This window comes from Eleginops maclovinus, chromosome 16 (assembly GCF_036324505.1).
Source record: "Eleginops maclovinus isolate JMC-PN-2008 ecotype Puerto Natales chromosome 16, JC_Emac_rtc_rv5, whole genome shotgun sequence".
Lineage (NCBI taxonomy): Eukaryota > Metazoa > Chordata > Actinopteri > Perciformes > Eleginopidae > Eleginops > Eleginops maclovinus.
This window is the reverse complement of record NC_086364.1, coordinates 4,198,797-4,221,426: the sequence shown is the minus strand read 5'-3', so window position 1 is coordinate 4,221,426 and position 22,630 is coordinate 4,198,797. Positions and strand designations below refer to the sequence as shown.

The following is a 22,630-nucleotide window of genomic DNA, read 5'->3' as shown; positions in this document are numbered from 1 at the left end:
ATTTTGTAAAGAAAATGATCCTCCAGGCAGTTTAGGAGGGGCATCAAATTGGTGGCAAGTGCGTGCTCCAGTCTGCGATGAAAAACAACCAGCTCTCTCTTCTCTCCAAGTCTCATGTCCTCGGTGTGGAGAATGTGTTATCTACTCTGCTCTTTGTGAGTTGAAATTTCCAAAATGTCATGTGTTACATATCCCAAACTTTAATAAGCATCTTTCCTCATATTCCTTCTCTCCACCCCTCACTGTTACTCATCTCCTCCCCTGAATTTTGGAGCTCTTTTTGAGGAAATCTTGTTGGAGGACATCCTTCCTTAGTCTTTGCTCTCCTACATCCTCTCTTCTCTTATTTAACCCCAGTGTTCTTCTTCTGTGTTTTTTCTTCTCCATCTTGCTGTGTAGTGAACACACCGTTCTCCTCTGCTATGTGGTGGTGGCTGCTTGGCGTTTCGAGCTGTGTGCTGCTGCTGGTGGTCGTCGCCTTCTTCCTGATCATCGGGCAGCGCTACAAGGTGTTCAGCGAGATGAGCCTGAGGCCTCCAGGACCCTTGGTCACTGACAGCAGGCAGAGAGACGACAGGCTGAAGAGAGGTAGGAAAGATGGTTTTTGACATCGAGTCTCGAATATTGATGATGTCCAGAACTTTCTGCACTGAAAAAAGTTTGACTTCAATTAAATGAACAGATTTCACATTGCTGTATTAGGTTAGTTGAAAGCACTAATATTGCGTTCAAATAAAAAACATTAGGCTCAACTTAATATTATTGCTTTCAACTAACCCAATACAGTTTTGTGAAATTTGATGACATAATACATTTATTTGAAGTCAATGTTTCAGTGTAGTATACTTCATCTCCCCACATATGAACCTTTCTGTTGTCCACGGATCAAATTCGACCAAATGTCTTTATGTTGGGATAAGAGGTTATTCCATCTAACTAAAATAACATGGTTTCAAACTCTTTGCACTCTTACTTTCACTGCTTTCATTCAATTATGGTTGTTTTATTCAAACGTATAGCATCCCGTGTCAGTTTTGTAAAGGATTCACATTTTTATGCCTTTTATTAATTCAAAGTTTGAGTTAAGTTTTGTGTAGATAAGTTTTATTGAACTTAAATTCCAAAAAGAAGAGTCAAAATTGTGGCAAAAGGTCAGAATAAATTGGCTAAGAAGGCGTAATGATAATGTGGGTGGAGTCAAACCGGGAGGACAAAAAATGCTCAGGTGATGGGACGACAACACAAGATTTTGACGTTTTCAAACAAATATTAACGTAATTTGGTCAATCATTTTCCAGTGTATTCCCTAAAGGGATTGTCGGTAGGATTGGTGGAAAAAAATATGTCCGGAGAAGGAAAACAAAAAGGCTTCCAGAGAAATCAATTGAGATGAAAATGAACGCAACATTTGCCATGCATCACATTTTCATTCAACTTTCATGTGGCGCAAACTGTTATAGAGCACAGAGGCAGAGGCGGAAGAAGTATTCAGATGCTTTACTCGAGTAAAAGTACCAAAACATTGTTGCCAAAATACTTCATTGCGAGTAAAAGTCCTGCATACAAAATCTTACTTAGGTAAAATTACAAAGGTATTATCAGATAAATGTACTTACTGTTAAAGGATAAAAGGTCGAAGTAATCATTGTGTAGAAAAATGGACTTTTTGGATTTTTTATTTAATTACATTTATCTACGTATGTGAGATTCCTAGAAATATTGGTGCACCAAGTAGCATTTTACTGTACAAACAAAGTTCTGATTGAGTTCTTGTAAAATATTTAAATAATTTGACACTTTAGTGACTTAAAGAGTTAGTCCACTTGTTTAACTTGTTGCAAAGCATTGTTTTAAAAGTAGTTAAAGCTGTTCAATGAGGGAAATTTAATTTAATTGAAGGTTCATGATATCCCTTTTAAATGCAGTGAAGTAGAAGTATAAAGTAACAAAATGGAAATACTCAAGTCAAGTAACTTGAACATATACTTGAGTGAGTGTACTTACTACCCTGCCCAGAGGATCCGACTGATTTTGAAAGGATTGACATTAATGCTTACAGATATTCATGGTCCCAAAAGGATCATTTTCCATTTCATTTTATTTAATGCAATAACTTGGCACAGTTTGTTGGTATGTTGTTGACTTTCCATGAATCTACATGTACATGTAGGGCCAGCAAGACATCGCTTATGTTAAGAAAGACACTTTTCATCTGATACACAGACAAACAACTTCAGTTTCAACCTGCTCTTTAGAAACATCGTTAGTTTTTTTTTTAAAGAAAGATGACCAAAATAATTTTGATTCTGGGGTCTATAGAAGTGGGGCATTCATGTCTTTGCCCTTCAGACTTCCCATTTCAAACGGCTGATAAACAGTGACAGTTGATGAAAGTCGTTTGCTAAATTACAACCCTTATGTTCAGGACGTCAACAAAGGGTTCTTAAGGCCAACCTATCTGACCGATGTTAAAATGTGCTGCCCTGCAGGGTTTCGTGTGGACCGAGTCCCGGCTGCTCTGGATGCGGTGGTGATTGGCAGCGGTGTGGGAGGTTTGACAGCAGCAGCGCTTTTGTCTAAAGCCGGAAAGAGGGTCCTCGTTCTGGAGCAACATGATCAGGCTGGAGGCTGCACACACACCTTTCAGAATAAGGGATTTGAGTTTGATGTGGGTAAGAAGACGAAAAATACAGACACACACACAACAGAACACATGCAGATGAATTTCCTGTAATTGCAATGCAGCTTTGAAAAAAAGGATTGAGCTAAAGGAAAAGTGATTGATGATAAGAATAAAATGGGGATTGATCTACTTAGTACAAGATATGGCAGTCCTTCTCAAACTTTTTTCAGATAGGAAAATAATCATGCTGGTATTCGCGACACCCCAACCCTGTGCTCCAATCACTAGTTATTTTTTGGGCCAGAGAGTGCCTTTATTGGAGATGCAGAGTTGAAAGGGGGAGATAGAGAGGGTGGCATTGAGGGAGATGAACCCATTTACCTTACAGCAGACACCGCATATCGGCCACCAACTGTAACCACAGAGCAATCCGTAGGCCCAGTCACTGGATTTGTTATTTGCTTTGTGACTTTTGCTCACCCTCTGATCCACTGGAAATCCACTTCCCCACACATTGGCTCTATGAACTGAAAGTAAATTATGTCTACACATTTCACATAACTATATTAGGTCAGTTAAAAACCATTATATTAAGTTGAACCCATTTTTTTTTTGGAAACTAAATATTAATGCTTTCAACTGACCTAATACAGTTACTAATGTGAAATCTATATACATAATGCAGTTCATTAAAGTCAACGTTTTAGTGGTTTCAGTGTGGATGCAGAGAGATAGATATAGGGTCAGAAGTGGGGCACTGTTCATTTAAAGTTGCTCAGTGGCGCACGAAGGCCAAGAGGAGCGACTGTAGATACATGAATTGAGAGGGAAAATAACTCAGAGTTGGGCTTCTAGCGCAATTTACAACTTTTAGACCCTTATGTTTAAATAGGGGCTATAAAAGTGTAAAAAATAAAATAGTTGATTGAGCTTTAAAAATACATATGCTGATTAACAAACATTTCTGAATGTAAGTCAATGGGAAAAAGTATTTTGGGGCAAAAATGACATCACTGACGTTGTAGTACCACTAGAGCTATTCCAAAGTTCTGTTTCAATGGCTGACACAATTCCTGGGGGCTTCTTTGACCCTCACAAGCCTGCTCGACAGAAGGTATTGCAAGGCTAATTATATCACTGGTACAGGCACTAGGAAAGACACTACCAAGTCTATAGAAAGTAATTTTAGTTTTTAATATATTATCTTATCTTGTCTTTTTTCTCTACAACTAAATCGCCAAGTTACCCCTCACACAGCTCCAGTGCCTCTCCCTGCCAGCACTCCCCCACCTCCCAGCCGTCCAGAGCCACTTTGCTCAGGGCACAAAACCCCAAATGCTCCAAACTTCCAGTCTTGGCAGAATGTCTAACTGAGCTAACAGCTGACAGTAGCTACAGTTTTATTTTATTTTTTGTAGTAGAGCATTTCATCAGGTAACTCTTTAAATCCCAGACGGTCGAGGCAGTGCAGTCAGATGACATCAGAGGAAAAAGAACCAAACTTTTTCTCCGTAACAAATTAACCAAAATCAACTTCGATTGACATTTTGAGGCTTTATGTTAAAACAGTTTACGTTTTTGTTAATTATTATTTATTAAAGTTTATTGAGTCATTAGCACATTTGATCCGTCTTTACACCTACTGTGCTCCATAAAATCCTTAAAGCCATAAATGTTACCCTGTTTTTTTACGTTTTTGAATCACTATATAAATTAACCCGCTGCCACCACCAGGTATCCACTACCTGGGCCAACTCCATGAGAGCAGCCTGCTGAGGGTGGCTCTGGATCAGATCACAGAGGGACAGTTGCAGTTCACAAAGCTGGAGCAACACTTTGACACCCTGATCCTGGGTCAGCATGACCAGCGCAGGTGGCAAATAAACACATTTACTCTTGTATTTCAATGTTTCTTCTTTATTTTGTGAACTCATTACTAGAAATATTCATTGTACTTTTCGATGTACTAAGGCTCTTAACACATCCATATTTCCACACTATAAAGAGTTTTTAAAGTACACCAGGCTTCAAACTAATCCAAATAACACTTCCATTCATCTCTGACCCGGCCAAGCTAACTTATTTTTTTCATTCTCAGGGAGTACCATATCCATTCAGGGAAGACTGAGATGGCAGATAGCCTGAAGAAGCAGTTCCCAGGAGAGGAGGAGGCCATTGATGAGTTCATGAGATTGATGAAGGTAAATAGGGTGGGAGGGGGGAAGTTGTGATTATCAGAGTGATATTAATGCACAAATATGTGTACAAGGTAAATCTTTCACAAAACAACTTTTTTATGTGCCACAGGTATACAACTTATACCTGGTCTGGTACACTGAAAAAATTCAAATGATGACGTTGATTAAATGTGTCATGCCAACAGATTTAAAATGACTGTATTAGGTTAGTTGAAAGTTTAAATAGCAAATATTAAATTCAACTTAATATTAATGCTTTCAACTAACTTAATACAGTTATGTGAAATCTGTAGACATAACACATTGAGTTAGAGCCAACGTTTCAGTTTTCAGTGTACCTGCACATTTATATATATTGACCCTGCTCAGATAGCTGTATATATGTACATTCACTGGATAAGAATTGATCCCACATAATTATTTTTGGAATTTCCATTCGTACTGTTAAAACATGTTTATTATTATTATATTTTTTATTTAGGTTTATTCTTATGTCTGTGTACTATCTGTGTTTCCTTGTAACTCGGTTGCTGCTATGAAAACTGAATTTCCCTATGGGGATCAATAAAGGACCATCTTAAGTAATCTTAAAATGTTTTCATAAAACAAATGCTGCTTTGGGATCTATAGGTGTATTGATGATTATAATCCGGCTCTTATGTCTTCCTCCTGCAGCTTGCCTCACGGCGGACACCACTAATCGCCACCTTGAAGATCATACCTTATTGGCTTGCTAAATTCCTGGTTCGAACCGGCCTGTTGGATCGCATATCTTCAGTGTTCAGGCTAGCAACAACCAGCCATTCAGAAATGATGTCCCGTCTCACACAGAACAAGGACCTGCAGGCCCTGTCTGCCTACCTGTTCTATGGTGATGGACACACACACATTCATCATAGATCACACACTCTATATCACGGGGGTCAAACATAAGGCCCGCAGGATGACTTTGCAAAGTGTAGATTTTACAGAGAAGACATTAATGCATTTTTCACAACTTATGTATGTATACATTTTCAAGACAGGGGAACAGCCTAACCTTCTTCCTGAATAGTTCCCACTTTCATTTGTTTGGTGGTGTGTCAGTAAACTACAAAGTAATGTAAAAAAAAGTCTCAATCTTGACCAGTTCTTTTGATCATAAAGTAAAATACAATACTTTTCAGTTCCAGACACCTGTGACTAAATGTTTTTATAGATACGCTGTGATCTGTAAGTTGTAATACACAGGTTTAAATGATAAACTGAGGCACAAAATTGTTGAAATAGCCCTTATTTTTCATAAGTAATTTCAGGTTGTTCATAATGTTTTGTAAAAATGCACTTCAGAATGCAATTTTTGGCACTAAAACAAAGGAACAATTTGGAGATGGGGTTATTTATAAGTTATTATGCTATGATTTTACTGGTCCAGCCCACTTGAAATCCAATTGGCTGTATGTGGCCCCTGAACTATAAAGGGTTTGACGCCCCCGCTCTTTATCTTCTTTAATGGTCTATTTCTTATCATTTCAGGTGTCCCTCCTAAGGAGTCCAGCTTTCTGATCAATGCTCTCCTTCTTCAACACTACAAGCGTGGTGCGTACTACCCACGGGGGGGCGCCAGTGAGTTTGCCTTCCACATCATCAATGTCATCGAGCAGGCGGGCGGTGCTGTGCTCGTCAGGGCTCCGGTACAGCGCGTCCTGCTCAACCGGCAGAACAAAGCCTACGGTGAGAAAAGAGATGAGTTCTGGAAGGAACTACTAGTGTTTACTTGTCTAACAGTTTACTGATTATTCATGTACATAGTCAACTATATATATATATATATATATATATATATATAAATATATATGTATATATATATATATATCAGTGGCGGGCCGTGCATTTCACACCTAGGCCTTCAGTGATATCCTACACAGTCCTACCTGAATTATTCCACCTCTTAATACCATCATTATGACGCCATGGCTCTAGAAACTATACATTTAGACAGAAACGCAGTATAACCGGGCGTTGCATCACCTTAACATAGTCAAGTACAACAGAGTTATATTAATATTTCCGAAGCATTTATAATCAATACATCAGCATTAACAGTTAATTTAATTAATCACATTATCTGACAAACCGCTCCTTGACACCTGTGTCAGTCACATAACGCAGGACAAGTGCCAGCTGTGCTATACCCACCTCTGTCGTCTCGTCCACCATAACAGCGACAAAGGGTGCTTTTTTAATCTTCATTTTGATCTCTTCTCCCATCACTTCAGCAATAGCATAAATCAGGTCGTTTTGTATTTTGCCTGACGTCCCAGTAAACATGTTGTTTGTGTACAGGTGGTAATGCAAATCTGTGTTGTTCTCAGCAAGAAAAGAAGCTCCACGTAGTTTCCTCTGTTTCTGGACTCGGCGCTTTCATCGTGTCCCATAAATGAAAGTTCCTGTTTACCCAAAAACAGGACACAATCAATCAGTCTTCCAATATTTCCCTATTTTTGTTCACCCTTTCGTTGTGGAGCTCCGTTTCCCTGCGCACTTGTTCGTTGAGCTGTAGATCCACTCGGGTGTCCCCAAAGGTTTTCAAAAGCACCAGTGCTTCCAAGTGCCCAGCTGTGCTTTGGTGTCTCGTTGCTGCCTTGGTTAGACAACTCAAGTTTGCAAATTTAGTGTGGCTCCAAACACCAAATCGATCAGTTGCAAATACCAGGCATTCCCGGCAGTACAATTTGCAGTGCCTCTCGGAGGCTGTGAGCCAGGGGTACCGCTCGTAGTTTCCCTGCTGTGCTAGGCTCGCTAGCGTTGGAGTTGGTCGTTCCCTTTTCAAGATGTGTAGCTTTACTTGAAAAGTTCGTTTTGAAAATGGCGTTGTAATTATATCTTCTACCAAATTGATCTCTTCTCCTCCTTCAGCCATTGTGGGTTGAAAAAAATAGCTTGTAGAAATCTACACAAATTAGCTCACTCAAGTTCTAGTTCTGTTTGCTAGCTTTGCCCATAGACTGTATGGCTCTGCCTACTGCCTAGCTCTGCCTCTCAATAGTGCGTATCCAATCAGAAGATATGCACGTGCTAACGTTAGCGTACGCCCGCTAGCTGGCCCGTTGTCGCCACCTCGAAATCTGATTGGTTAACGCCACAGTTTTGTTTGCGTTCACTTTAAGCTACAGGCGCCCGCACTGTTGATTCTGAAGGCCTAAGGGCAGATTTCTTTGACCCTAGCAACACATTATGGCTGAAATATGATTGGATAAAAGCTCTAACATAAAGGCCAGCCCTCCAAATCTCGTTCTGAGGCTGGAAGCAGCGCAGCCAAGACGAACGCTATACAATGAAGAGAATAGACTATGGGGAATAATTTAATACGTATTTGTGGAAAAAATATATCAAAATTTAATTTATATTCTGATGATGTTTAGGCCAGCAGAGAAGGCCTTGCTGGCCCTGACGGCCCACCACTGATATATATGTATATATATATATATACGTATATATATATATATATATATATATATATATATATATGATTCTTCTTCCTGTGTGTGATTTATTCCTATATATGCCTGTTTAAGTGTTGATCATTTTTTTGGTGCTTCTCCCTTTTTGAACTTTTAGTTCTGTGTTTTTGTTGCAAGCTTTGATTTAATAAAGCTTGATTTTGGTTTTCAATACCTGCCACCCCTCTTTTGTACTGCTTTTAATACCTTATTTTGTGTGTGTGTGTGTGTGTGTGTGTGTGTGTGTGTGTGTGTGTGTGTGTGTGTGTGTGTGTGTGTGTGTGTGTGTGTGTGTGTGTGTGTGTGTCAGGTGTTACGGTGCTCAAAGGACAAGAGGAGATTGAGGTCCATGCACCTGTTGTAATTTCTAACGCAGGGATTTTCAACACATTCCAGAAGTTTCTACCTCAGCCCATACAGGAGAAACCAGGTAACATGGGCCTCATCACTGCAGCTGCTTAATATACCATACATTGCAATGCATATTTTCTGTGTTTTGTCAATGTATGTGTGTGTTTGTGTTAAGAAATCCAGTCACTGTTGGGTTTGGTGCGCCATGGCATGGGTTCCTTCTTGGTCTTTGTTGGTCTGGATGGAACCAAAGAGGAGCTGGGTATCGTTTCCACCAACTTCTGGATGTATAAAGACAATGACTTGGACACACTGTAGGTTTTTATATAAAGAGAAATCTAATAATGTTCGGTTCACATTTCTTCTTCTTTTTTTTTTTAATCACAACACATGTTATCTTAAATTTGTGTGTGTGTGTGTGTGTGTGTGTGTGTGTGTGTGTGTGTGTGTGTGTGTGTGTGTGTGTGTCCAACCATAACCCTAACTGTGTGTGAAGTATGGAGCAATACTCTTCCCTGAGCAGAGAGCAGGTGTTGGGGAACATTCCCATGATGTTCATCACCTTCCCATCAGCTAAAGATCCTACATCCAACATCAGACACCCAGGTAACACACTCACACGTGCACAGATGTATACTTCAGCAACTTATTGTGTTTAAAAGAGGCCATATTCTACTTTTTGGGGTTTCCCTTTCCTGTAGTGTGTTATAGGTTTATGTGCATGTTAATGGTCTGCAAAGGCTAAATCCCTGTGTTACCTCTAGAGGGAGTTTCTCTCCCACAGGCGCATTTCTATTGGCTACGATCCAACACTTTGTACGTGATAGGCTAAGGGGCGGGAAATCTCTAAGCACTTGACCAATCACAACAGAGCCAGCCAGTTAGCCAATCACAGCAGACTGGGCTCTGGTTTCAAACAGAGGGTGAAAAGAGGTGTTGACAGACAGAATGAAAAAAATACAGAGCTTTTTGAACATTAAAGCATGGAGATATGTTGCAGTAGAGACACAACATACAAGTTAGAACAAGAAATTGAGTCCCTTTAATCAAGTGATCAGGATCAGATCTGCTTACTGCCTACAGTTGGGCAACTGACAGTATAATCTACCATTCAGAAATGGCAGTTCACAATGATAGCTTTGGCCGATTTTTTAACAAAATGCTCTCAAAAATGGTAGTGTTAGTTTTTGTTCATCAATTAACGAAATGCAGTGAATGAACATAAGATCAATCTCAATCAAATCGATATTTGGTGTGATCACTGTTTGCATACAAAACAGCATCAGTTATTCTAGGTACCTTGCACACAGCTTTTGAAGGAACTCGGCTGAAGAAATATCCAACTCCATTCGGAGAAATGCAGCCCCAAACTTGGTAGGAACCTCCACCATGCTTCACTGCAAACACTCATATATTGTACTGCTCTCCCGTCCTTTGGTGAATAAACTGCCTTCTTATACAGCCAAATATTTCCCATTTTGATCAGTCCACAACACCTGCTGCCATTTTTCTGCACCCCAGTTCCTATGTTTTCCTGAATAATTAAGTTGCTGGGCCTTGTTCCATGTCAGAAGTTTGGCTTTTTGGCTGCAACTCTTCCATGAAGACCACTTCTGGCCAGACTTTTCCAGACAGTAGATGGGTGTACCTGGCCTAACTGGTTTCTCCTAGTTCTGAGCTGATGGCCCTGCTGGACATCTTCCGATTTCGAAGGGAAAAAAGATTGATGTGTTTTCATTTGCTGCATGGTGGCTACGATCCTCAACGTTCACTGTTTCTTTGTGCTTCCTCAAAAGAGCTTGAAGAGCACATATTAAAACACCACAGAGCAGTTCATCCTCCTGGATGGTTGTACTATACACCCAAAGAGGCAGCAATCATTTCTCCTCTTTCGCCTGTAATGTAATGCACTGTCAATGCTACTGAAACATAAGTATCACTCTCTTTTTATCCCCTTTCTTTAACTCTGGAGGTAAGTCCTGTATGACGTTGCTAACCATGGCTCGCTATGAGTGGTTCGAGGAATGGGAGGGGACAAAACTTGGCAAGCGGGGACAGGACTACCTGGATATGAAAAACAGCATGGCCCAAGAGATGCTAGACTGGGCACTCAAAATCTTCCCCCAATTACAAGACAAGGTAATGTTTTACAATGTCAAGGTCCATGCACTACTTGGGGCTTAGACTATATCCTGCACCCAAGTACATTTACTCAAGTACTGTACTTAAGATACTTGTACTTTACCTGAGTAATTCCATTTTATGGTACTTCTAATCCACTACAATTCAGAGGTAAATGTTGTACATATCAAATATATTATTCTGAAATGGACCAATCTGCACAATGACTACTTTTACTGTCGCTACTTTAAGTACATTTTGATGAGAATACTTTCTACTTTTACTGGAGGAACATTTTGAATGCAGGACTTTTACTGTAACTGATATTCCTACACTCTAGTACTTCTACTTTTACTATAGTACAAGATCAGCATACTTCTTCCAGCTCTGGTGTCGCTATTATATTGAAGGCAGTGGGATACGCTCATATTTCAGTGTTTTATCATACATCTAACACAAATACTTTGTTCTTCACGTATGATCACGTATTGGCTACTGTTGAAGTACTTTAGTCTAAAATTGCATGTGTGTTTATGCTCAGGTGGTGATGGTGGATGCTGCAAGCCCTCTAACTAATGTACACTATCTGGGTGCTCCGAGAGGGGAAATGTACGGTGCTGAACACAACTTGGAGCGCTTCAGCCCAGACACGGTTGCGAGAACACGACCGCAGACGCCGATTGATGGACTTTACCTGACAGGTGAAACTGGCTGACAGAATATGGTCTGGATTCTAAAGAGAGTGAAACCCCTGCTTAAGGTTTCTGTGTGTTTGTGTGTGCAGGTCAGGACGTATTCTGTAACGGCATGGCTGGGGCTCTGCATGGAGGACTGCTCTGCGCCTCGGCTGTCCTCAACCAGATCCTCTACATTGACCTACTAGCCCTGAAGACCCGCATCAAAAACAAACAGAAGAATCACAAAAAGAACTGGTAGTGACAGGTTCTCAAATAGCATCCCCTGCGCTTTTACACATACTTTAGGCAACTAACAAACCCCTTAGCATTACCAATGGACTCTTTCTTTCTGTTGTACATTTAGGAATTTCATTTTTGTAATTTTCCTTATTATGCTGTATCCTCATGTCAGTACCATTCTTTTATTACCAGCAACCCAACACCCATTTGTTCCACTCACGTGGCTGATATATGGGTATCGTGTGAGTTACGGAGCATTTTAAACTGATGCCATAACTTGACAAAGTGCTTACATTTTTTTTTTAACTTTGTACACTATATTGAAACCATAGGCGAAATATGAACATTACGTTTATTTCTGTAAAATGATCAAATCAAGTCAGTTGATGCATTATATGGGGTTTCTTAACCTCTTTTAAACATGTGTGAATGGGGATATACACAGTGATAGATGTGTAGACCTTACAAGTTATGCATATTTGTCATAAAAAGTAATTATTGTACAATACTTTCGTCATTCTTTTTTTTTCTCAATTCAATTCAATTATTTGAAATAACCTTGTTAATGTAGTATATGTTTTTCACTGTTATCCACTTTCATAATGATCTCCTGCTGCTCATATAAAATAAGTATCAACATGCGCTTACGCTATAGTCCAGAGGTGGGACTAAGTCATTGTTATGCAAGTCCCAAGTAAGGGTGGGCAAGTCCAAAGTCGAGTCAAAGTCCTAAGCTTTGAATACCGAGTCTTAAACAAATTGTTGTGTTCTTTTTGCCAGATGTAATGAAATCCAACAACAGAATAATAATATTAACATTTTAAAAATCAGTAAATGCATTGTTGTTCCACATCAAATAGCAGCTCAACCTGATCTTTATTATTCATATTCATAATTTACTAATCAATTTTTTCTCTTTTGGTAAAGTAACATGTTTTTTTCACTAAGGTTGGGCTACTGGGACAGTTTAGTTCAGAAGGAATTTCTTAATAAGATCCCTGATGTTTGCATATTTCCACTGTGTACACAATGTTAGAAAGGGACAGCACAATCTATTTTTCATGTATTTGATGTTGTTTCTAATCATTTCTAATGTCTTTCACATCTGGATTGGTATATTGTGTTGTTCGAATCAGTATTAATGTTGTTGCTAGTTTTTGCCATGAGGTTGCACCTATGAGTAGACAAGAGAAGAATTAGAAGAAGAACGTTTCTTCTTCGGTGGTGGTAAATAAGTACGGAGTTCATGGTAGTAGGTTGAATGAAGCAGCAGAGCAGTGAAGGCAAGAGAATAAGTGTATGTTCAAAGTTTACTCGTTGTGGAACAGCAAATTAAGGTGCTGCAGAGGGAAAACGGAAAACTGGTGTCCGCCTAATCTGTCTGCAACACTAAATGGACTGTACTGATCCAGCGCCTTATCCAGTCTTTACCACCTCTCAAAGCGTTAAAATACTACAAGTGATTCAACCAATCAAAACGGCACAGATTTGGATTCAACCAACAATCCTCTGGTTGAAGCATGGAGACCTCTCCAAGTAGAGGCACAAAATACAAATATGAACCGGAAAATGAGCAGAAATGTGGGTCAAATTATATGTTTATTTGAAAGCCTTTAACTAAAAGAATGTTCTGCACCTTTCTTGCATAACAGATTACATAGTTGGCTCCAGATGTAAAGCTTTGACAAGAAACAGGAGAGCCCAGATATTACTGGAACCATGCATAACTCCCTTATACATCCATGACTTAAACCCCCAGAGGTAGCTACATTCTTTCAAATATAACAAATCCACAAGTAATAAAGCGTTCTTACTGGTTATGACCATGAATGCCAAACTTCCAAGTCTTTCATCATCTTAACTGTTGCGAATATCCAACAGTGGACTGTCATGGTTCAGGAGGCAATTTTTAGGACTAAGGGTAAAAAGTAATGTTAGCAGAGTTTGTGGACTCGAGTCACATGACTTGGACTCGAGTCACACTCGAGTCATGGATTTGATGACTTTAGACTTGACTTGACAAAATCTAAAAGGACTTGCACTTTGACTTAGAGTTTAACATCAGTGACTAGCATTTGGACTTGGACTTGCCCCTTTTGACTTGAAAAGACTTGCTACTTTCCCCAAACCCAAAGATTAGAAAGTATGTCGACATGGACCGCGCTATCTCTCTTTGCACTTGGGTGCATCTGTGTGCGTAACGCGTGTGTGTGTGTGTGTGTGTGTGTGTGTGTGTGTGTGTGTGTGTGTGTGTGTGTGTGTGTGTGTGTGTGTGTGTGTGTGTGTGTGTGTGTGTGTGTGTGTGTGTGTGGCATGACATCCAATCAAATTAGATCCACGTTGTTTTGATCTGACAGTATCCAACCAATCAAAGTACTGGACAACCAATGAGGCGGAACAAACTATAAGGCGCCAAGTATGCAACAATGATACCACAGGTAGTTTCGTTTGGATGTAAAAACTTTGAGGTGGTCAACAAAAAAAGAACTGCAGTCCGTGAAACATGCGGGACGAAGATAACAGACGGAGACGCGACAACTTCCAACTTCGTTCGATATTTGAAGTTGCACAAAGAACAGTAAGTTTTGAATGAAAGTCAACACTAGCTTATCGGCTAATTGCTCGCTAGCTACATATCAATGAGACTGTAAACGTCACCTTGGCTTACGAACACGCTAAACGGTATCTCCTGTGGGTTCATTAATGGAGAAGTTCACTATTTTGCACTTTGAGCCCCCTTTCTGGGTCGTCTTGGATGAAATAGAAATGTTGACGATTGGTCCAGTCTCCCGCTTTTGGCTAATTTGTAATCACCCCCTGCTTCAGAATGGTTGGCTACAGGCATTCATAACATTGTCCTTAAAACAACCTTAAACATTTGTTTGCTATTGTGGAACTCTATGTTTTCAGATACCTCACTGAGTAGGCAATTAACTTCCGCTTGATATTTGGAATACAAAATGGCAGATTAAACACGACAGAAACTGTATTTCGCTAAGACACTCGTTTTGGAGCATCACCACTAACCAGTGAGCACTCGGTGAGTTGCACATCTTTGAAAACGAACATTTAAGGTTGATTTAGGAACGCTTTATGAATGCCCTTAGCCTACATGAAGCATGGGGGAACAATCGTTAAAATGTCGGTGTCAAACACACTATTTCATCCTAGACAAACCAGAAATGGGGCTCAAAGTGCAAAAATAGTGAACTTATCCATACTCATATTGTAAAAAGATAGTTTAGGATTTTTTGAAGCGAGATTGTACAGTGGGGCAAAAAAGTATTTAGTCAGCCACCAATTGTGCAAGTTCTCCCATTTAAAAAGATGAGAGAGGCCTGTAAGTTTCATCATAGGTACACTTCAACTATGAGAGACAGAATGAGAAAAAAAAATCCAGGAAATCACATTGTAGGATTTTTAATGAATTAATTGGTAAATTCCTCGGTAAAATAAGTATTTGGTCACCTACAAACAAGCAAGATTTCTGGCTCTCACAGACCTGTAACTTCTTCTTTAAGAGGCTCCTCTGTCCTCCACTCGTTACCTGTATTAATGGCACCTTTTTGAACTCGTTATCAGTATAAAAGACACCTGTCCACAACCTCAAACAGTCATACTCCAAACTCCACTATGGCCAAGACCAAAGAGCTGTCAAAGGAGACCAGAGACACAATTGTAGACCTGCACCAGGCTGGGAAAACTGAATCTGCAATAGGTAAGCAGCTTGGTGTGAAGAAATCAACTGTGGGAGCAATTATTAGAAAATGGAAGACATACAAGACCACTGCTAATCTCCCTCGATCTGGGGCTCCACGCAAGATCTCACCCCGTGGGGTCAAAATGATCACAAGAACGGTGAGAAAAAATCCCAGAACCACACGGGGGGACCTAGTGAATGACCTGCAGAGAGCTGGGACCAAAGTAACAGAGGCTACCACCAGTAACACACTACGCCGCCAGGGACTTAAATCCTGCAGTTCCAGACGTGTCCCCCTGCTTAAGCCAGTACATTTCCAGGCCCGTCTGAAGTTTGCTAGAGGGCATTTGGATGATCCAGAAGAGGATTGGGAGAATGTCATATGGTCAGATGAAACCAAAATAGAACTTTTTGGTAAAAACTCAACTCGTCGTGTTTGGAGGAGAAAGAATGCAGAGTTGCATCTAAAGAACACCATACCTACTGTGAAGCATGGGGGTGGAAACATCATGCTTTGGGGCTGTTTTTCTGCAAAGGGACCAGGACGACTGATCCGTGCAAAGGAAAGAATGAATGGGGCCATGTATCGTGAGATTTTGAGTGAAAACCTCCTTCCATCAGCAAGGGCACTGAAGATGAAGCGTGGCTGGGTCTTTCAGCATGACAATGATCCCAAACACACCGCCAGGGCAACAAAGGAGTGGCTTCGTAAGAAGCATTTCAAGGTCCTGGAGTGGCCTAGCCAGTCTCCAGATCTCAACCCCATAGAAAATCTTTGGAGGGAGTTGAAAGTCCGTGTTGCCCAGCGACAGCCCCAAAACATCACTGCTTTAGAGGAGATCTGCATGGAGGAATGGGCCAAAATACCAGCAACAGTGTGTGGAAACCTTGTGAAGACTTACAGAAAACGTTTGACCTCTGTCATTGCCAACAAAGGGTATATAACAAAGTATTGAGATGAACTTTTGTTATTGACCAAATACTTATTTTCCACAATAATTGGAAAATTAACTCATTAAAAATCCTACAATGTGATTTTCTGGATTTGTTTTTCTCATTTTGTCTCTCATAGTTGAGGTATACCTATGATAAAAATTACAGGCCTCTCTCATCTTTTTAAATGGGAGAACTTGCACAATTGGTGGCTGACTAAATACTTTTTTGCCCCACTGTATGTACTTAGCAGCTAGTCAGTGGATCATACACAGTAGACTGCTGCCAGCAGCAAAACTAAAGCAAGCCTAATCAAATCAAGGTCTGTTTAATGTACTTTATATCATAAATATGTGTACCATTTGAGCTTGCTGCCAGACGATTTTTTTCCGATAGGAAAACTAAGTATGTCTCACTCTCTCCAGCACACCAGATTCCATTGACAAAAATGGCTATTTTGCTTTGCAGCACAAAGGAGTTGCTAGTCTACTGCTGCCTCGTTTAGGTCGTTTATGTAATTTAGGTAAATCACAACAAAGCTGAACTATCAACGAAGACATAGAATAGCACAATTAAACGTAATCATTGAGCCAGCAGTAGACCAGCAATTTCTGTGTGATGCAGTTAAAATAGCTGTTTTTGCCAATGGAATCAGGTGTGCTGAAGAGAGTGAATTAACAAGCAGACTTCAGTTTCCTGTCGGAAAGGGCTGCTTGATGGCAAGGTAAAGCAGGAAAAATATAAATTAATATAGTAAGTGTGCACTGAAAATGGAAATGTATTTTATCAATGTAATGTTAAAACAAACACAATCTTACAGTATACAAAACAATTCATAATAATACAGAAATAAACATTAAAACAATGTTAGCATTGATATATGAGGAGATAGTTTCAAATGCAATGTATGTGTGGCTATAAGCAGGGGTGCACATAACTGGTACGCATGCGCGACAAAAATCAGGAATGCGTAATGCCACCTGTGTTACTACATGCCTTTGCGTACTTGACCGATCTCATCTAACCTTGCACATGTTGCTTGTCAACTACTGTCAGAGATGTCCAAAAAGCAACAGACATTAAGCAGCTTCTTTGGCGTTTTGCCACCTACAAAGAAACGCCAACTGGAGCCAGAGCCGAAGAAATTAAGACTTGTTTCGGAAAAGTGACTCCAAGATGTGCAGTGGTTTGAAGCTAACGATGAACGCACTGAAATGTGGTGCAAGATTTGCCCTTCACATCCACATCTAGCAGACAAAACAGGTGCGTTTTATAAAGGCTCAAAGAATGTCAACCATCCTTTATTTGACAAACATGAAAAGAGCAAGGAGCACATGAATGTGACCCAATCCATTGCTAATAAACAAGCTAGCTCGAGACGAAATGTCCAGTCGCCCACTTGCCAGATGCCGAGACAAGCTGAATGAAGAACAGCGGCAAGCTCTGTTTAATATTTTTCTCCTCGCCTTCCGTAAAGCTAAACACGCACATCCCATGTCTTCCTATTCTGAGAATGTTCCTTTACTGAAGCGGCTAGAAGTAAAGGCACACGGATCATGCAGAGCATCACTCACACCATCAGCGAGGAGTTACGAGCCAAGTTGCAGCCTGCTGATTTTTGGGGGCTGCTTTTTGATGGATCCGAGGACATCACAAAAACTGAGTAGGAAATCGTTTACATTGTGTCTGTGTCCAGCAACGGAGAGTTTACCTCGGACTTTATTGGACTGATTGAACTGGGTGCTGACCGAACCGCGCCGGCCATAACAGAGGGACTTGTGAGACTTTTCCAGGACACAGGCTTGGATGACTGGACAACAAAGTTGGTCGCTGTGTGCACAGACGGGGCTGCTGTCAACGTCGGTGTGTACAACGGCGTTGTGCCAAAACTCCGGCAACTTGCTGCGGTTGGAGACTCCCTTGTGCACATTCTGTGCACCGCGCACACACTGGAGAATTGTGCAAAATCAGCTGATCTTAACGTTCCTTACTGTGAGACATTTAATCGCTCTGTGGTCAGGCTGCTGCAGTTTTATTTACAAAAAGGTGGAGCAAAAAAACCTGCTGCACTGAAGAAGCTGTGTGAAGAAAATGGGATCTCCTTTGTGAAACTTGGTAAGTTTCATAATATCAGATGGTCTGCATGGAGGCATGAAACACTGTTAAAAATATCAAGACTATTGCCAGCCATTAAAATGCAGCTGGCTACGAGTGATAACAGTGACTTGCAGCATATCTGCACAGAGTGTTTTCAGTGCTTTCTGTCAGGCTTGACATTGGCAACATTTTGAAGACCACATCCATTGGAAAGTTCACACTTCTGCTTGATGGTGAAGGCCACAGGGCACACACTGTTTCTAATGCTGATGCTGACAGAGACAAGACAAACTTACTCAGGGGGTTAATTCAAGAGTTTGAAATCAGATATGACTTCCTCAAGTCATGTGATCATTTCTTAGTATTTGATCCTTCAACATGGCCTCAGGAAATGCAAGACCTCCACAGTTTTGGAAACCCAACAGTTTGCAGCATTCTCAAATATGAGGCCACCTTCCAACTTGACAAAGACACCACTGTGATAGAATGGATGCGCTTAAAGCAGGCAGGAAAACGCCTGGGAGCCTGTTCTGTGTATGACTTGGTCCAAATAGTAAATACAAGTAACCCAGATGCTTACTCCAACATCAACAAGGTGGTTAAGCTGTCTCTTACACTGCCTTTAAGCAGTGCAGCTTGTGAGAGGGGATTCTCACATCTCAACATAATAAAAACCAAGTACAGATCTCGTCTGTCACATGCTCGTATCTCAGCCCTGATGCACATTCACCTGTCAAAGCAGACCACAGAGACATTTGACCCAAAGCAAGCTGTTGACCTCTGGATGGAGACAGCCGATCGGAGGCTCAACCAAGGACAGGGAGTTGCATCTGCTGCATCATCATCATCTACCATGCCGGAAGCAGAGGACAGTGGGGGCGACACTGAGGAGGACAGTGAGGAAGACTGCACTTATTAAGACCACGCTACATATGGGGTGAGTACCAAACACCATCTCCTGGTACTCACCTGAGTAACTCACTGAAAAAGTTATGTGCACCCCTGTCCATAACTCCTCTCTCTTTGGTAGACCATACAAAGGAATCTTCAGGTCACTTATGAGAAAAAACTTTCTTCTTGACATTTTGTCACAAGTATAAAAATAAATCAACTTGCTCAAGCTCAGATGCGGCTCCGCTGTAGCTGTGTTGGAGCATTCCAATTGAAACATGTGTTACATAGTGATGTCACCCCATTACTAAAGGGATTTTAGCCTTTGCAGACCATTGACATGAAAGTGACCATTGACAAACACCTACAGTGGGGCAAAAAAGTATTTAGTCAGCCACCAATTGTGCAAGTTCTCCCATTTAAAAAGATGAGAGAGGCCTGTAATTTTTATCATAGGTATACCTCAACTATGAGAGACAGAATGAGAAAAAAAAATCCAGGAAATCACATTGTAGGATTTTTAATGAATTCATTGGTAAATTCCTCGGTAAAATAAGTATTTGGTCACCTACAAACAAGAAAGATTTCTGGCTCTCACAGACCTGTAACTTCTTCTTTAAGAGGCTTCTCTATCCTCCACTCGTTACCTGTATTAATGGCACCTTTTTGAACTCGTTATCAGTATAAAAGACACCTGTCCACAACCTCAAACAGTCATACTCCAAACTCCACTATGGCCAAGACCAAAGAGCTGTCAAAGGAGACCAGAGACAAAATTGTAGACCTGCACCAGGCTGGGAAAACTGAATCTGCAATAGGTAAGCAGCTTGGTGTGAAGAAATCAACTGTGGGAGCAATTATTAGAAAATGGAAGACATACAAGACCACTGCTAATCTCCCTCGATCTGGGGCTCCACGCAAGATCTCACCCCGTGGGGTCAAAATGATCACAAGAACGGTGAGCAAAACTCCCAGAACCACACGGGGGGACCTAGTGAATGACCTGCAGAGAGCTGGGACCAAAGTAACAGAGGCTACCATCAGTAACACACTACGCCGCCAGGGACTTAAATCCTGCAGTTCCAGACGTGTCCCCCTGCTTAAGCCAGTACATGTCCAGGCCCGTCTGAAGTTTGCTAGAGGGCATTTGGATGATCCAGAAGAGGATTGGGAGAATGTCATATGGTCAGATGAAACCAAAATAGAAGTTTTTGGTAAAAACTCAACTCGTCGTGTTTGGAGGAGAAAGAATGCAGAGTTGCATCCAAAGAACACCATACCTACTGTGAAGCATGGGGGTGGAAACATCATGCTTTGGGGCTGTTTTTCTGCAAAGGGACCAGGACGACTGATCCGTGTAAAGGAAAGAATGAATGGGGCCATGTATCGTGAGATTTTGAGTGAAAACCTCCTTCCATCAGCAAGGGCACTGAAGATGAAGCGTGGCTGGGTCTTTCAGCATGACAATGATCCCAAACACACCGCCAGGGCAACGAAGGAGTGGCTTCGTAAGAAGCATTTCAAGGTCCTGGAGTGGCCTAGCCAGTCTCCAGATCTCAACCCCATAGAAAATCTTTGGAGGGAGTTGAAAGTCCGTGTTGCCCAGCGACAGCCCCAAAACATCACTGCTTTAGAGGAGATCTAGATTCTTTCTTAAATCTTTATCTCTACATGTATGGCAGCCATTCCACTGTGTGTGGAATTCCAAAACAGAGAAAAAAGTTTCTAGAATACAATAAAATAAAAAGTAAAAAATCCTTTACATACCTATAAAAAACAAAACAAGAGAAACTGATAGTGCTGAAGTGGTCTCTTCATTTTTTCTGGGGCTGTATGAAAGAAATTACTCAGAAAAAAATATGCAATTACCTGGGGTAACACAGAGTGTATTTGGAACACCCGTTTGTGATTTGAACATTGCACTGGCGATGTTTTGGTATTGCTTTAGCAACAGCAAATTTGTCAAATGACCACCCATCTCCCAAAGGTTCAGTGGCAACTTCTACACCGTCTTTGGCATCCATCTCTGCAGTGGGACCACCTGCTCAGACAGAGAAAAACATTTGATATTGTAACAGCAAATTCAGTCTAATTTGAAATACTGCATACACTATTTCTATAAAGTAACATATAGAACTGACATTCTTTTAAGGAAAAAAACAGAAGACAAAGTGAAGCATTCCATTTTTGTATCCAGCACTGCAAATAATAGGTATAAGCATCTTTAATTATCTACTGTATGAATTAAAACAAAACATGTTGGAGTGTAAGGATCATTTCTAATATGCATCTCTCTTTACTTGAATTAATATTCTGATTAATCTGAGATGCTAAGGCAAAAGAAGTGTTGGGCTAAATCTAAAGTTAGTGCAAGCTGCACTTCAGTGAGAATACCAGATGCTTGCTGTGTCATTGTTTGTGATGAAAGGCTCATTTTAAGAAATCATCAACTCAGTATCTGGACTTACCTGGCTGTTCTTACCTGGGATAAACACCTCTGAGGAACGGCTGAAAACTCTGGCTGTCAGGGTATTAGCTTCTCTTTTTATATCGAAGGTTAGGGCAAAACCTGTTTCTGCAGGAAGTCTCTTCTTAACAAGATGGATATCAATTTACCCACATCAGAACTGACATGTGTGCCATTCCTTTCAATCCACACAAGTCTCTAAACACATGTATTTTTGATGATCTAACTACATATTCTTCATAAAACAAAACCCCCACACAACTCTGACAATCTGCTGAATCCTGTCAACTGGCTGGTTGTAAAGAGGATTTAAACCGTCAGACTGAAAATAAAATCTTTTGCCGACACATGCAGTGGAACTCTACGACGGAGTATTAGGGCCACATATGAAGAAAAAAAATATTTTTGCCGTGACGAGATTAAAGTCGACACGGCGACTTTAAAGTCGACATGTCGACATTAAACTCGAAATGTCGAGAATAAAGTTGAAATTAGTTGGGAGACATAGCAACCGCTCCCACAGGTCCTGCACTGAATCCGAAATGGCTTGTGTAGATCATTTGGTCAAATTATACTTCCGAATTGCATTTAACAATAAAGAGATCCTCGCTGTTTTAGCGCAGAACCACAGTGTGGTGATTAGTGTAAGAACCATGCATGACTCAAACTGCACCTGTGGAGCGGTTGCTTTCTCTCTGAATAGTTTTCAGTGTCAATTGACATAAAGTCGAGATTATTCTCGACATGTCGAGATTAAACTCGACATAATATTTCAACTTTATTCTCGACATTTCGAGTTTAATGTCGACATGTTGACTTTAAAGTCGCCGTGTCGACTTTAATCTCGTCA

General features: G+C 40.7%; 1 protein-coding gene across 1 annotated transcript; it reads left to right on the top strand.

The window, feature by feature from the left end:
- Positions 1–309: 309 nt before the first annotated feature.
- LOC134878340 (all-trans-retinol 13,14-reductase-like) lies at positions 310–12,198 on the top strand. Its single transcript, XM_063904311.1, has 12 exons — positions 310–588; positions 2,490–2,672; positions 4,358–4,496; positions 4,722–4,824; positions 5,497–5,692; positions 6,337–6,534; positions 8,614–8,733; positions 8,830–8,968; positions 9,151–9,260; positions 10,627–10,793; positions 11,317–11,476; positions 11,560–12,198. Exons 1-12 carry the CDS (start codon positions 423–425, stop codon positions 11,709–11,711), a joined length of 1,833 nt encoding a protein of 610 aa, XP_063760381.1. The 5' UTR covers positions 310–422; the 3' UTR covers positions 11,712–12,198.
- Positions 12,199–22,630: the final 10,432 nt, after the last annotated feature.